This window comes from Lutra lutra, chromosome 10 (genome assembly GCF_902655055.1).
Source record: "Lutra lutra chromosome 10, mLutLut1.2, whole genome shotgun sequence".
NCBI lineage: Eukaryota > Metazoa > Chordata > Mammalia > Carnivora > Mustelidae > Lutra > Lutra lutra.
Genome location: NC_062287.1, coordinates 101720158 through 101736488, shown reverse-complemented (window position 1 = coordinate 101736488; position 16331 = coordinate 101720158). Strand labels below are relative to the sequence as shown.

The 16331-nt window shown below is 51.9% G+C and overlaps 1 protein-coding gene across 1 annotated transcript; it reads right to left on the bottom strand.

The window, feature by feature from the left end:
• Positions 1-888: 888 nt before the first annotated feature.
• SMTNL1 (smoothelin like 1) lies at positions 889-12142 on the bottom strand. Its single transcript, XM_047693357.1, has 8 exons — positions 11985-12142; positions 7447-8138; positions 7057-7189; positions 6883-6934; positions 5112-5270; positions 4806-4920; positions 4533-4684; positions 889-1131 (listed from the first exon to the last, which is right to left on the bottom strand). The coding sequence occupies exons 2-8, from the start codon at positions 8134-8136 to the stop codon at positions 987-989; spliced, it is 1446 nt and encodes a 481-aa protein (XP_047549313.1). The 5' UTR covers positions 8137-8138; positions 11985-12142; the 3' UTR covers positions 889-986.
• Between the last annotated feature and the right edge of the window lie 4189 nt (positions 12143-16331).

Sequence of the window (16331 nt, the reverse complement as noted above, 5' to 3'; positions counted from 1 at the left end):
AAAACTGGCCATGGGGGACTAGGCTGTCAACCCATCTACAGGGGGAACACCCCCATATTACGAGGCAACTGAGGCACAGAGTGCTTTGGTGGATGGCCGGGTCTGCCCAGTCAGGGCAGGGTCCACACCTTCAGCTGCACAGCCAAGCTGGCTGGTTTTCCTTTCTGTGTTTCTCATGAGCTATTCTTGTCAGCGCACATGCTTGGAGTGGCTAATAAGGTCAGACAGGCCTGTTAGCAGGAAATTATAAGCAGCTCAGGGTGCATCTCTAACGAACGATAGGGAAGCAGAAACAAGCCAGAACTTCAGCCTGAGCTTGAGGGATTAACTTAACCCGAAGGAAGAACCTTCAGGGAGCAGCGGTCTAAGCTTCTGGAAAGCCGGTGCTTGTAAGAGACTGAGTGCAGGTGTCTCCACAGGCCCTGCTAACTTAGCTTGAGATTTCCAGAGAATCTCCTAGCCCAGCACCTAATCTGGGAGAAGTGTGGCAAGAGGGAAGAGAATCAGGAAAAGCACCACCAATAACTCAGAATGTACAAATGCACTCACTTTTGGACTCACTTATGGAACACTAAGGGGACAGGCACCCGGTGAGGCTGTTTGCTCATTTCATTATCTCATTCCATCTCCATCAGGTCTGTTCAGACCATAAGCTGAGACTCAGAGAGGTTAATTCACTGCCCCGAGGTCACACAGCTGCATATTGGTGGGGGGTGGGGGAAAGGAGTTGGAGGGGTTGGCACCCAGACCACTATCTTTTCCCAAGTGGCATCCTGGTTGTTGAGGAGATTTTGTCAGGTGAGGAACCCTGGCGGCCGGCAGGGGTTTATCATTCCAGAGGGAGCAAGGTCCCGGGGGGGAGGGGGTGCACCGAGGGGGCAGACAGGATTTTATAAAAGGACTTTTAATGCATTTAAGACTGGTGCCACCTGCCTGGGCCCGGGCCCCTACTCTGCCCACCTCCACCCACAGGGCCGGTTCACTCCTCATTTCTTCTTGGTCTTCACCAGCCCCTTCTGCACAAGGCTGCGGTACAGCTCCTGGATGTAGGTGTAGACGCACTTGGAGTCAGGCACCGCCAGTCGCACCATGTCGTCCACCTCCAGCAGCTGGGCGCAGTCGGCCAGTTTCCTGAGGGACAGAGCCAGAGCTGAAGCATGTGGGAGCCAGGGGGAAGGGGCACAGCCCAGCCAGGGTGAAACCCACAGAATCGTGTATGTTGGAGCTGAGAGGTCAGCTAGGCCGACCAACCCATTATACAGATAAGGTCACTGAGCCCCTGACAGTCCAAACTCAAACTCAGCTTGGTCTGATCCCAAAGCCCACGTAGGTCCTCAAGGTCAAAGCAAGTAACACAGCTGGGACTCAATCCCAGGCTTGCCTCTGGCATCCTTGCCCTGAAGCTGGGTCTCAGCAGTCCCAGCCTGTCAGACTGCCATGGGTGCTGGCAGTGGGAGAATCCAGGGTCCCAGCAGAAACCCTCTCCGGGCAGAGATAGCCAGGCTGAAACCCAAGCCAGACTGGCCAGAGAGCCAGGGGAGGGGCACAGACTGGAGGACTGCCAAGAATGAGACAGGGTCCCTGAGACCAGTGTGGTGTTTTCCCCTCCTGGGGGTGGGTCAGGGTTCTGTCCCCCTACAGGATTCTCTCCCCCTACACAGGAGAAGCTTCATTCCCACTGGACCTGAGGGGTGGCGGGGCTGGGCTCTTCTGGCCACACAGCTGACTGAGGGGGGAGCGAGCACTGGCTGTTCCCCCACATCCCAAGACTCCATGGAAATCAGGTAAGTTCCAGAACAGGGGCAGTGGGAGGTGATGGCTGGGGCAGGAGCCCCCTTACTTCACACACTTAATCTTCACACCAAACCCAAAGAGAAGGGAAGTCCATGGTCAAGAATCACAGAGCTAAGAAGGTGGGGACAAGATCTGAATTCAGCAGGTCAGACTCTCCATCCTGCGACCCCATGCATCCCTACCAAAAGCCTTCCTTTTTAGCTGCTGCCTGATGCCTTCTGGCAGCTGGGTCCTTGTCACCTGATTATTCATCTTGCCTCCCCTAGGCTTTGCCTGGTTTGGAACCAAAGTAAGGCAGCTGCAGGAGGGCAATGACCTGTGTCCTGCGAGCCAGGGACACTTGGTTCCTGACATTCACTTAGAGCTCTCAGCTCTACTGGGAGTTTCATGTCCATGTCCCAGTTCTGCCAGGCCTTCCTGTATGAACCTAGGATGTTGAGGGACCTCACTACTCACATCGACACTCTAAGACTGCTGAGAGGATAGAAGGGGATGCTCCAAAGAAAGCTCTTAGCAGGACGCCCAGCACCTAAGCACCCTCAATCCATGGGACTTGTCATCATCATTAAAGCTGCTTCTGAACCCAGAGCAGGACCTGGCACTCCTTACCCCCTCAGCTTCCCACCCCAGTGCACTCACTCCATCTCTTGGCAGGAAAATATGAAACTGCAAGGGATCTTCTGGAATACCAAGTCAGGTGTTTTTCAAATTGCATTCTTGGTGCCCTAGAGCCCCGTACACGTGCCTCAGGGAGCATCTTGGGAAGGGTGTTGGGTGCTTAGCTGGTGTGCTCCAGGAACACCTCCCAACCTAGAAAGGTCTCCTTTTGAGTGATGACCTTGATAGACCATGAACTCGAAGCTGAGGAGTGAAGACATAAGGAAGCTGACAGAAAGTGGAAAATGGTGAGGTTAATGGATTAGAAGTCCCCACGGAGTTAAAAATCTCTGGGAGTGGGGCTGCTAACCTAAGTGAGTTAGAGAGGTGAGGGGTGAGGACAGGGGGAGAGAGCTCAATGTCTGAAACCAAAATTTTGAAGGTGGTACAATTATTGGCAAAAACTAGGTCACTGGGGTCCCTGGGTGGCTCAGTGGGTTAAGCCTCTGCCTTTGGCTCAGGTCATGATCTCAGGGTCCTGGGATTGAGCCCCACATCTCTGCTCAGCAGGGAGCATGCTTACCCCCACCCCCTGTCTGCCTCTTTGCCTACGTGTGATCTCTATCCATCAAATAAATAGATAAAAATCTTTAAAAAAACCCACAAAAATCTAGGTCGTAACCATGAGCAGGTGGCTGAGAAGAGTGATAAGCACAACTAACCGAGAGGCCAGTGGGTTGTAATGATTCCTTTTAACGGGTTACTTCATCCAATGTCATCCAGGCTACAGACAATTATCATTTGGGTTAGGACACGCTTTGCACCTTCTGTACCAGTTTCATGACATACAAATTACAATCTTGAACTCCAACCTCTAGGAATGATCTAGTGTTTGAAGCAATATGTACACTTCATAAGGAAAGTGTTATTTAGTTAAATGAAAATTTTAAAAAAATAAAAAATAAAAAGATCCCCCTGTAATCTGTTTTGTATGTTGGGCATTCACTTAATGTTTTGTTTGAGGAATCTGCTGAAAAAGAAAAACCCATTTGCAAAGCACAGCTCCTCATCCATCTTCTCGTTTTGCCCCTGGGGGACATGCAGGCCCAGAGAGGGGAATGCTGCTGCCCCAGGCTTCCCCATGGGTTTGTGGCCAGGGGCCAGGGGCAATACCCTCTGCCTAATCCATTTCTACCGGGTGGCTCAGAAGCCTCTCCCTGGGGCTAGAAGAAGGTGTGCCTCTGGTATGCACTCTTTGGGAGCCCTAAACCCATTACCGTGTACTCTGGCCTCCCAGGTAGGTACAGACAGAGGCCTCCGGCTGAGGCCAGCTCTGGTGGGGCTTTACTGGCGGGAGTACCTCCCCTTTGCGACCACCCAGCAGCCACGTCTTTGCCTCTCAGGTTCTTCCTTGGGCTATGCTGTTCCTCACACTCCTCCTGCCCTTCCAGGACCCCTTTCTCCATCCCACTGCCAACACCCCTGGCATCCAGCCACGTGAGCCTCAGCAAGAAATCCCCCTCCAGATTCCAAAGTGATGAATAACTACCAAAAAACTGCTATCATCCATCATCATATAGGAACAACAGCTCAGATCCCTTTTTTTGGAGTTTTTGCTGTGGGTTAGGCACTGCTATAAAGACCTCGCCTAATTATTTACTTAATTCTTACAGTAGCTCTGCAGAAGAGGAAACCTCGTGCTCATTTTAGAGATCCGGATGTGAGGGCTCAGAGAAGTAAAGGAGGTTGTTCAAGATCACACCGCTAAGAAATGGTAGACTCAGGCGGTGGCCCCAATCTTGGCACCCACCGTGTGTAAAACGGCAGGCCTGCCTCCTGTCTATCGCTTGCCCTGCCTGTTTTCCTTGGGGCGCCGCCCCCGACCCCTGCGTTACAGATCACACAGAGGGGTGTGCTTGTGATCCGTCTCGCCCTTTAGACGCTAAGCCACAATAAGTGGGGACTCTGTCAGGACGGCTGCGTCCTGACACATAGTTCCTGGTGATTGAAAAGCATGTGTTGGATTTGTGACCGTCTGACCTGCCAGCTACCTGCCCTGCGTGAAGCCAGGCTCCGGAGCATCCCCCCTTATCACCCCCCGCCCCTCACCCCTGGGACCACCATCGGTGGCTGCCGCTCACTCTGCTGTGTCGAAGGCCAAGGTGAAGTTGTGCCGGCGCTGCGTGGGCTCCAGTGCTGCGTAGTCGAAGGCGTCAGGGAAGAACTTGTGGATGAGGGCGCAGAAGGCCATGCCACTGCTCCAGCTCGAGGAGAAGTTCTGGATGTCCACGTGCTGCCAGCGAGTGGGGCCTTGATGAGCCTCGGGCTGGGCGCCTGCCCCACTCAGACCCGCCCCGGCCCTGCTGCCCTGGGGAAGGGTCCCCTGCCCCACACAGCCCCTGCTCCATGCCCACCTCGTAGTTTCTTGTCATGGCCCGGCACCACTCCAGGAGCATGTTCTTGACCCCGCCGATGGCTGCCCCTGCGGCCTTCGTGTTTCGGAACAGGGCTGTGGGGCCCGTCGCGGCCCTGCAAGGGGAGACATGGAGTAGGCCGGCCCCCAGTGGTGAGAGGCCACAGGAGGCCCCATCGAGGAGGAGCCCGGGCCCCAGATATCAGTCCTCCCACCCGGCCTGGGCTGTTCCCACGCCCTCAGACCTCCAGCCCCACCGATGGGTCCATGGTTCACCGGGGAAAGCCCAGCCCAGCCTGCACCCTACCCGCCAAACTTGTCCACGATGGCTTTGCGGTTCTGTGCTCTGGGCCCCCGCGGCCGGGCAGGGGCTGACACCCTGCGCTCTGGTGCCTTCTCTTTCTTCTTCTCCTGGGAGGGAGGGGGCTCTGTGGGACTCTGGGGCACATCGCTGGGTGAAGACTCACTATGGAGAAGGTTCAGAGCAGTGTGAGAGGGCCTGGGATGAGCCACTCCAGAGCACAAGGTGGGGGCAGGAGGCAGGGGGTCAGCTGGTGGGGGGGGGGAGCGCCCTGCAGTCAGAAGAGGCATAGGAAATTGTGGCCCCCACTCCTGGCACACGTCTCCTCTGTGCCCAGCACTGGGAGGGGGTCGAGATGAACTAATGAGGCTCAATCTAGCTTTGGAGGAGCCTGTGGTCTGGTGAGATGTGTGGTCAGAGCTAAGACAAGTCTGAGGTCTGATCTGAGTTTGAATCCTGGCTTTGCCCCTTATTTGCTGTGTGATCTTGGGGCTGTCATGTCACTTCTCTGAGCCTCAGCCTCCTCCTCTGGAAACTGGGGACAAGAAGAGCTACCTGACACGGCGGGTCTGAGGCTTGAGAAAGAAGGGGAGTGGAGAGCACCCCGCTGAGCCTGAGTGAACATGCACCCACTGGCTTTCCTAAAAAAAAGTGGCATGGAGGTGGATCTCCGGTCAAGACAAAGGAGGATTCTTCCAGTGAGTCAAGTTACACGATGGCAATAAGGCTCTCACTTTATCCAGCACCCACCCAGCTCAGGGCTCTATACTGTTGTTTTTTAAAAAGATTTATTTATTTATTTGACAGAGAGAGAGAGAGAGACAGCGGGAGAGGAAACACAAGCAGGGGGAGTGGGAGAGGGAGAAGCAGGCCTCCCGCTGAGCCGGGAGCCCGATGAGGGTATTGATCCCTGGATCCTGGGATCATAACCTGAGCCAAAGGTAGACGCTTAAGGACTGAGCCACCCAGGCGCCCCTCTATACTGTTTTATAAAAGTAATCTCTAGGGGCGCCTGGGTGGCTCAGTGGGTTAAGCCGCTGCCTTCGGCTCAGGTCATGATCCCGGGTCCTGGGTTCGAGCCCCGCATCGGGCTTTCTGCTCAGCAGGGAGCCTGCTTCCTCCTCTCTCTCTGCCTGCCTCTCTGCCTACTTGTGATTTCTCTCTGTCAAATAAATAAATAAAATCTTTAAAAAAAAAAAATAAAAGTAATCTCTATGCCCAGCATGGGCCTCAAACTCATGACCCGGTGATCAAGCACCGCATGCTCTACTGAGTGAGCCAGCCAGGTGCCCCACATGCTTTATACATTTTACAGCATGTAAGCCTCACGCTAATCCTATGAGGCAGGTACAATTACGGGGTGGCTTCACATAAGAGAACAGCGACGTGACCAAGACCACACAGTTGGTAAGTGGCAGAGTCATTGTCTGAACTCGGGCTTTCTGCTCACGCTCTGTGGGCCGTGCTGATGCCACGGCCGTATGCTCAGGGACAAGATGAGGAGCCCCGAGAAGATCTGCCTAGGATGCTGAGGAGGAGGAAGAGGAGGAGGAGAAGGTGGGGAGGCTTTAGCGGTGGAGGGGGCATGGTCCCTTCGCTTCTAGCCTCTGGCTCCTTTGGTTTCCTGGGCTCTGCCCTGGGGTAGGGGGCTGAAAGCCAGGAATTCTGGAATATCTCTAGATCAGTCGCCAGGGAGACCCAGGCCCAGGCGATGGTAGACTTGGAAGGGAGCGTGCGGTAGAGGGAGCTGGAACGGGGCCCCAGAATTTGACATTACCTGGCTGAAGGACTGGTCTCTCCAGAAGCTGCCAAGTCTGGACTCAGCCCATCTGGAGGGAGAGGAGGGAGGGAGAGAGGGAAGCTGGAGCTACCTTGAATCACTATTGCTGTCGGCCCACCCCCTCAGGGTAGCTCCTGCACCCCACCCCCATGGGCCCCTGGAATCACTCACCTGGGCTGAGGCCACTGCCCTCTTCTGTGGGGCTCTCGAGCCATTCCTCAGGGGAGCTGGACATCACCCCTGCTCCTTCCTCCGACTCTATCTGCGCACCCCCGTCCTGCTCTTCCTTGGGACTGCCTGGCTCCTGTAACCAGCATGACCTGTATGGGCTTGTGGATGCACAAGCACCTGTCCCAGGCTTTGTGAGGACTCGAGGAAGATCGGGAAGGGAGCCTGGGGCCCCTGGGCTGTACCCCCTCCCCCCCCGGCTCTTGATGTCATTGAGAAGACTGGACTTACCCAAAGGAATAAAGCCAGGGGATGGGAGGCTTAGTTCCTGGGGTGCAGGGGACTCCAGAACACGGTGGGGGCCTCCTCCCTCCTCTCCTTTGCCATACTCACCACCTCCTTCTTCACGTCAGCTTCCTGAGGTTCAGCGTCAGTCTCCCCTTCCGCAGCAGCCTTCTTCTGAGAGTCTGCGGGGGCCTCAGGGGCACTGGCTTTCTTCTGGGCTTCAGCTGTGGGCTCCTCTGTCTTGCTGCTCTTCTCCTGAGAGGCTGTCGTGGCCTCCTCCTTCCCGTCAGCCTCCTTGGCTTCAGTCGTGGCCTCCTGCTCCCCAGCAGCCCGTTTGAGCTCAGCCTTGGTCTCATCGTTCCCACCAGCTTCCTCCCTGGATGGAGGCTTGGCGTCCTTCTCATCGGCTTGCTGCTTCTCAGAGGCCAGCATGGTCCCCTGCGCTTCCTCAGCCTCCCTGGGGTCGGGCTGGGTCTCTTTCTTCCCATCGGTCATCTGAGGAGCCACTGTGGTCTCTTCCTTCCTGCTGTCTCCCTTGTGAAGTTCAGCCTCTGCTTTGGATCCCACCTTGACCTCATCCAACCCATCGGCTTCTCCCTGAACCCCAGCTGGGGCGCTGTCCTCGGCTGGTGCTCTTTCCTGCTTTCCCGCTCCATCCAGAGGCCCCTCTTTTCCGTTCACCTCCGTCGTGCCTTTGGCCTCTCCTGCAGAGGCTCCACTTCCCTGTGTCACAGGGGCCTCTGGGGTTGGGGAGACAGTGGTCCCATCCTCAGAGGGCTTCTCCTCCTTCTGCTCCATCTCTAGAAAGTAGAGACAAGCAGACCTGGTCATGCCGCATCCCTGCGTGAGGTGAGGAACCGGCCCTCAGAAAGCATTGGCCTGGGAGTCTGGAGGCATGCTGCTCAGTCCCGAGTCCCCCACGTCGCCACTGCCTGGACATGTGATAGGAGCATCCGTGTTCCCTGTGGTAAAATGAAGGGGTCCAGTGTTGCTTCCCCAAGGGTGAGATGTTGGGCCACATGGACCTGGCCTTGGATGGTGTTCACCCAACTGCCCTCTGCAGACCGTGGCTTGGGCTTTAAAGAATATTAGATCACGTAATGCCTTTTCAAGGACTTTGCCTCTTTCCGATTAAGCAAATGAAATGGTTAAAACAGGATCCTGGCATCAGGAACACCTGTGGAGTGGTTGTTGTTCTCTCTCTTTTTTTTTTTTTTTAAAGATTTTATTTATTTATTTGACAGAGAGAAATCACAAGTAAGCAGAGAGGCAGGCAGAGAGAGAGGAGGAAGCAGGCTCCCTGCTGAGCAGAAAGCCCGATGTGGGGCTCAAACCCAGGACCTGGGATCATGACCTGAGCCGAAGGCAGCCGCTTAACCCACTGAGCCACCCAGGCGCCCCTGTTCTCTCTTTTTAACGGAGGTAGTAGCTAGCCTTGGTCTCGGGCTCAGAGCCCAAAGCAGGCGGGAGTATCCAGATCGAATCTAATAGTACTGCTTGGTTTCCGTTGTATTTTTTTTTTTTTTTGTTACTTTCTATTTCTGGCCAGTGATATTGAGTTTCCATTTCCAACAGTGATACAAACTTTCTTTTAAAAATATATTTGTTGAATTTAAAAATAAGTTAATTCAAAGGAAGGCATTCAGGAAAGCAGAACACAGGTGGTACAGATGTGCCAAAATCCTGGGGGTGGCGTAAAAGTGCCTGAAATTTGGGAAACCCAGGGCCAGCTGGCCTCTGGGGCTCTGCCAGCTCCGCCAGCTGCCACCGCTCTGTCTCAGCTTGGCCAGGGGTTTTCCGCAAAGGTGGGCCTGGACATGGGAGAATTTATTTTGATGAGGAAAAGAAACGTACTCTCCCTAATCTGTGCCAGAGAAACCTGACCCTCTAACTGCCAGGGATGGGGTGGGGAAGAGGGAGGTTGTGATAACTTGACATGAGCTTTCCTATTCGAGTACTGTATATACTGTAGGATCTACAAAGACAGGTGGGCGGGGGGCAGGCAGGGTCACCTCCTTCATCCCCCTGCCCTTCTTGGTTGTCTGTTTACAAAGAAAACAATCCTCAAATAGTGTTCAGGGTATGACTCAGGGAGTAAGAGAACAAGGTACTCGTGTCACTGGCTAAAAATACCTTCTGCCCTCTGCCATGCCATCATTCTGGGCCACAGTACCCAGGGTACCTGGGCAGTTGGGACAGAGGCAGGAAGACAGGCAGGCTGGCACAGGGCTCCATTCCCTGCCATCCACTCATGTCTTACTGCCCCCAGTCCAGAGTCCCCAGGGTCCCTGGATTTGGGGCCCCCACGGTTTCTGAGGAAGCCAACTGGGATTTGCAAAGATGCTCACACTGTCTTCCAACCCCACCCCTCACACCAGAGCCCCTTCATGGTTCAAAAGCTTCAGCCATGTATTATCTGGGAGCTAACCAGCCAGAGTTGGGATGCACGTCAGTGGGGATCCAGGAGACTGTGGAGCCAGATTCACCCCTATCGCTTAGTTGCTCACTCTGAGACCTGAGCCGACCCTCTGCTTCTCGAATCCTCAGTTTCTACTAACAGTGACAGGATTGGTCTAGATGAGATTTTCCAAACTGTTCTGTGGAAAACTAGGGTCTCCTAAGACATTAATAGGAGCTGGGGTTGGAGAAATGTATTCTCTGGATGAGGCTGTTCCAGAAACAGCCTCCTATTTTCCCTTTTAGAGATATACAACTTCATTATTAAGGAAGGGGGTTCTAAATACTCCGTAGTTAAGAAACCTTAACTTTGCTTAGTCTTATTTAACTAATTGTTCCCCAAACATATTTTACCATGGATTTATTTTTTTCTTGCTTTCTTTTCTTTTCCCTTTGCTTTTCCTGAGATGCATCTACCGCCATCTCGAGGAACGCCTAGTGTCCCAGAAGCGAGTATGGCAGATGCTGGCCTAAATCATCCACACAGCCCCAAACTCCGTGTTCATGTTTGGAAGGTGGTATGGAGCAGTGGTGGAAATCATCAGTTCTAGAATCTTTCCACTGTTTATTAATGGTGTGCTTGAGCAAGCTACCTGCCAGCCCTGTGTTGTGAAGTGGTAGAGATAAAAGTCACCTTTTGGGGTGCTAGAGGGTTAAGGAAGCCAACACATGAAAAGTGTTTTGAAGTGTGCCTGGCCTGAAGGGAGCACTCGGACTTTATTGTATTATTATTATTTTTGACTGGGCTCCATGCCCAATGTGAGGCTTGAATTCACAACCTTGAGATTAAGAGTCGAATGCTCTACCCACTGAGCCTTGTGTCTGCCTATTAATGTTGGCTCTGACCCAGCCATGAGGGCATTTCGTTGGTAAGACAAGGCAAAGAAGACTGAACGCCAGTAAGATGACAACAGACCCCTTTTATACCTCAGAGTGTGATGGTGCTTAGCTAAGACTTACCAGAGCCCTGTAGCCATCTTCCCCTTCGTCTACCTGCTACACGCTGGGAGAGGGAGAGGGGATGGGAGGGAAGGAAGGGCAGGTGCACGCATGTGCACGCACACACTCACGCACGCGTACGCACACACCCCTCAGCCGTTCTGTGTGCTCATCACCTCAGCTCTCCACAGCCCCCAGGCTTGTCATAAATAGATAAGGAGTGAAGAACCCCAGAATGTGAGAAACCAGGGTAGCATCGCCCACCCCAACACTAAGGATCCCCTAGCAAGTTTCCAGCTTTCCCCACAGTGCCCTGTGGGACCTCACTCATTCCTTACTCTTGCCCTTTGGAATAGGTGTTCCTGGCCCCATTTTACAGGTTAGGAATTTGAAGACCCTTGAGTAAAGTCACAGGACAATTAAAGGGCCCAGCCAGACCTAGAATCCAGTTCTCCTAAAAACCAGTCTGGCGCTTGTGCCCCAAAATGCTGCTGCTCCCACCAGTTCTTCAGCGAGGGTCCCTTCAGGGGCCCTAGCCGGGTGTGAGGGGCACCCCACAGGTGGGCAAGGGCAGCTGGGTGTGGCTGCGGAGCGCAGCTCTCTCTCTTCCACGTGCACGGCAGGCCCTCTCCTCCGTCCCCTCTTCCTCTTCACGCCCCCCTCCTCTTTCCTCTGGGGAAGCCTACAGACACCCTGTTTTGTATCCAAAGCAGCACTCCTGACAGCTCCTCTTCCTTCTCCGTGTTTCTTTTGGCTGGCTGGGAGAAAAAGAACCCAGGAGCTCGAGTTCCAAACCCCAAATAATGCAGACAACACTTGATGGTTCTTTTAGAACCTCCCCGACCCCCTGACAACCAGTCTGTCTTCTCGTGGTCCTGAGGCTCCTGCCATCCCCCATCCCAGCCAGTGACTCCCCCTTGGAGAACACTCTCAACTGCTTAGAGAATGTGCCTCCCACCCTGACCAGATCAGGATGAGACCAGACTCCCAAGGCCCTCTCTGCCCCTGTCAGGTCCTCCCAGGGGATGGCCACCTGCAGGCTACTCTGTAGGTGATTTCAAGTTGCCCTAGAGCTGGGTCCCTGACCTCTGGCATCCAAAGAGAGTTGACAGAGAGGTGAAGAGGATTAGCAAAGAGCCTGGATTTCTCCAATTCTGTGGCTCCATGAGGAGGCTCCAGCCCCTGGAAGATGGGAGAGGGATTGGCAGCTCGAGGGGGGCACTTAGAAAGGGGCCCGGAGTTTCTCCTACCTGTGGGGCCTCTGCCTGGGGCTTTTGGAGCTGTCTCTTTCCTCCAGCTGAGCGACCTCACTCCTGGGCTGCCTTTAGCCCCAGCCAGTGGCCTCCAGCCCCCAGCTCTTCAGTCGGCTGCCTCCCCCTTCCTCCCCCCTTACACCCCACCTCACCCCCACTCCAAGAGCCTTCAGCGAAGAAGAGCATTGTTTATGGCCCTGTTGGTACAACACTTTCCCTTGGCCTAGGAGGCTCAGATTTCCTGTGAAGATCTGACAGGTGGCACCTTTCAATCACAGCCCAGCCTGTCTTTCCTGCCCTGACCCCGGCTGTATCCATCCTGTGGCCACACTTCTTCCCTATGTACTTGCCAGGCCCTGGTGACCCCGAAAGCCAACTGCAGTCCGTGTGGAAGATGGTCACCAGCCCTCTGGGCTCGCCTACCCATCGAGAGAGAGCCCAGGCTAGGTCTCCTCTGCTCCCTCTGCCCCCCTCACCCCATGTTCCTTTAAATAGTCTTTTACTCTTCCTCAGACAGAAACAGCTGCTGAAGGGTGGGCTGCAGAGGGGGTGAATGGGACAGCTGCCCACAGGGGATGTCTCGGGGCTCACACAGCACAGAGAGATGTGGAGGGGGAGGGGCGAACAGGTGAGGAGGCTGCGTTCTGTTTTAAGCTGAAGTGACTGGTACATAGGAGGCTGAGCTTTTCATACTGAATTGAGATTTTTTTTTTCTAAGATTTTATTTTTAAAGTCATCTTTATGTCTAACATGGGACTTGAACTCAATCCCGAGGTCAAGAGTTGCACGCCTTCCAGGCGCCTCTGAATTGAGATTCTGCTCAGGAAAACAAATCTGCATCTTCTCTATGTGTCCTGTGATCTCAGAGAGGTCCTACTTTGGGAGAGTGTGTGCAGGGGACACTCCTATCCCCTAGGGAGCCTGGGACTCCCTGCAACTTCTGCCCCGAGTTCCTTCCACCTCCACCACACCGGCCTCCTTCCCGTTTCTGAAATTAATCGATTCCTTCCCACACTCTGGGGTGTCACCTTTTTGCTTCTGCTCTTTGCAAGAATGTTTCCTTCTCATTCTGCTCTCAGCTCAAGTTCTGTTCCCTCAGAGAGGCACCCGTGGCTTCAGTCCCTCTCCATCATTTCGTCCCAGTTTATTTTCTTCATAATAGTTATTGGAATCCAAAGTGAGCTTATTCATTTCCTTACTGTCTGCCTCTCCCTGGACTCTAAGCTCTCTGTCTCTAAAGGCAGAGACTTTATCTCCCATGCCCATGGCTATGTGCCCAGGGCCTAGCACATTGCCTGGTTTACACGAGGTGCTCCATACACATATATTAAATAAGTAAATAAGATAATAGAAGGTCATGGTTGAGGGGGGGACAATCCTGTGGGGCTTAGAGGCTCCTGTCAGGATGTTGGCTTTTGCTCTGTGATTGGAAGCCAGTGGAGTCCTTCAGGTTGTGAAGGGACATGATCTAACTTTAGTTTTTGACGAGATGACTCTGGTTGCTGTTTTGAGAACAGACTGAGCGGGGAGCATGAACTGAGGTGGGGAAGGCAGTCAGGGCATTACTGCCGGAAGCCCAGGGCAAGATGGTGGTGAGGAGACATGGTGAGGAATGGTAACTGTGGATGACAGTGACCAAGACTGTGCCAGCTTTGTCTCCAAGCCACTGGAATGACCTCTCTGTTCAAGTCACTGACATTCCTGCTCTCACATGTCCTGTTCTTCTCCAGGGAGTTCACTTAGACTGCTTTGTGTTTTCTACTCCCCCCTCATGAGTGGTCAGGGCCCCCTCTCAGATTCTGGGTGACAATCCTGCATTCCTTCCTTTGGGGTTGAGGTCCCATCCAAGAGGACAGTACTGATCCATGGTGAGTACAAACACACAACTCCCTTCTGGGAGCCTGGGAGGCTGGGAAGGGGTGGAACCCAGTAGAGAGAGAGAGAGGCCACAGCCACAGGGTGCTACTGACAGAGGTCAGCTACTTTAGACAACATATCTGGATTCCAAAGAGATCTTGGGGGGCTGGGGCTGTATAAACTGTTTTTGTTGTTGTTGTTGTTTACAAGAAGAAACTTAACAGGAACAATTGGAAATTCCTACTTATGGGTTCTCAAATCCCCAACTGTAAGTGTAGAAAGGAAAAGACACAGTTTCATAGTAAATAATAGCCATGACATCATCATCAGTAAGAACAATTATTACCCGGGCACTGACAGGAGGAGGAAAAGTGGGGAGTTGTTCAATGGGTATAAGGTCTCAGGTGTAAAGTCTCAGGTGTTCAAAATGAATAAGTCCCCAAGATCTTTTATACAACGTTGTGCACACAGTTAACAAAACTGCATCGTGCACTTAAAAATTTGCTTAGAGGGTAGATCTCATTGAAGTGTTCTTACCACATAAAAAAGGGACCATTTTTTTAAAAAAGGGATCATTTTTTAAAAAAAGATTTTATTTTTAAGTAATCTTTACACCCAACATGAGACTTGAACTCACAACCCCAAGATCAAGAGTTGCACCCTCCTCCAACTGACCCAGCCCGGCGGCCCCCAAAAGGGGCTATTTTTTAAAAAAGATTTTATTTATTTGACAGAGAGACAGTGAGAGAGGGAACACAAGCAGGGGGAATGGGAGGGGGAGAAGCAGGCCTCCCTCTGAGCAGGGAGCTCGATGAGGGGCTCGATCCCAGGACCCCAGGACCATGACCTGAGCCGAAGGCAGACACTTAACTGACTGAGACACCGAGGCACCCCTAAAAGGGGCTATTTTTTTTTTAAGATTTTATTTATTTATTTGAGAGAGAGAGCACACACAAGTGAGGAGGCAGAGGGAAGGGAGAGGGAGAAGCAGACTCTGTGCCGAGCAGGGAGCCCGACACTGACATGGGGCTCAATCTCAGGACCCCGGGATGATGACCTGAGCCAAAGCAGATGCTTAACCAACTGAGCCACCCAGGTGCCCCAAGAGGGACCGTTTTTGAGAAATTGGGGGAAATGGAATATGTGCAAAAGATCACATTAAGAAGTTATTATAATTTTGAGAGTATGAAAATGGCGTTGTGGAAAGGACTTTATTTGGGAGAGGTCAAAATAGATGAAGAAAATATGGCCAAATGTTAACAACTGTTAAAGTCTGGTGATGGGCATGTGGAAGTTCAGTATACTGTGCTTTCCACTTGTCTGTGTGTTTTACATTTGCTCTAATAAGTCTAAAAATTAAAAGGAATGAGAATAATGATTTTTTTAATGAGCATCTGCCATGGGCTAGGTGCTTTAAGTCTATTTTTTCTTTTTCTTTTTTGTAATGATTGTTTTAATTTTTTATTTTGAAATCATTGTAGGTTTGCAGGAAGTTGCATAAATAGTACAGAGAGAGTACTGAAAGTAAAATCTTACATAACTATATGCAATATCAGAGCCAAGAAATTGACACTGGAACAATGGTATGTATAGTTCTATGACATCTTATCACATGCTTAGATTTGTATAAACACCTCCACAATCAGGATGCATAACCACCCCATCACCACAAAGATCTCCCTTGTTCTACCCCTTTATGGGCACACCTCCTCCCTAACCTTAATGCTGGGCAACCATTAATCTCTTTGTCTCTATAGTTTCGTCATCTTGAGAACATTATTCAAATAGAATTGCACAGTGTGTAACCTTTTGCAATACCTAATAAAAATCCCATCAAGGAAGTAGATTATTCTTGTCAGAACCCATCTCCTTTTCCCATACAATTTCTTAATATTCCATAATGTGTTGACTACATTATCAAAAGCTAAAACCAGGGGTGCCTGGCTGGCTCAGTCAGTTAAGTTTCTGCCTTCGGCTCAGGTCATGATCCTTGTGTCCTGGGGTCAAGTGCCACATTGGGCTCCCTGCTCAGAGGGGAGCCTGCTTCTCCCTCTGCCTGCTGCTCCCCCTGCTTGTACTCTTTCTTTCCGTCAAATAAATAAATAAAATCTTAAAAAAAAAGCAAAACCCAGTACAGCAACATGTGTCCACTAAAACACATGTACAATAATATTTACAGCAGCATTGTCATAATACCCCCAAACTGGAAACAATCCAAAAATCTATCAACAGGTGAAATGATAAATGAATTGTGACTTATTCATGCAAACACTAGACAGCAATAAAAAAGAATAAATGACAGATACACACAACAACGTAGACGAAACCTTACGGACAGTACATTAAGCTAAAGAAGTCAGGCACAAACCAGCAAATAATGTATAACTCCATTTACATGAAGTTCAGGAGTAGTCAAAACTAACTGAGGGCAATAGAAGTCAGAATAGTGGTTAACTTTGGGTGCAGGGGTAATGACTGGGAAGGAAC

Coding starts and splice junctions, on each gene's coding strand:
- SMTNL1 (XM_047693357.1), bottom strand. CDS start 8,136: ATGGAGCAGAAGGAGGAGAAGCCCTCTGAGGATGGGACCACTGTCTCC. Junction 4,921..5,111: donor ATCGTGGACAAGTTTGGCGG/GTAGGGTGCAGG, acceptor CTCCCCTTGCAG/GGCCGCGACGGGCCCCACAG. Junction 4,685..4,805: donor CCATGACAAGAAACTACGAG/GTGGGCATGGAG, acceptor ACTCGCTGGCAG/CACGTGGACATCCAGAACTT.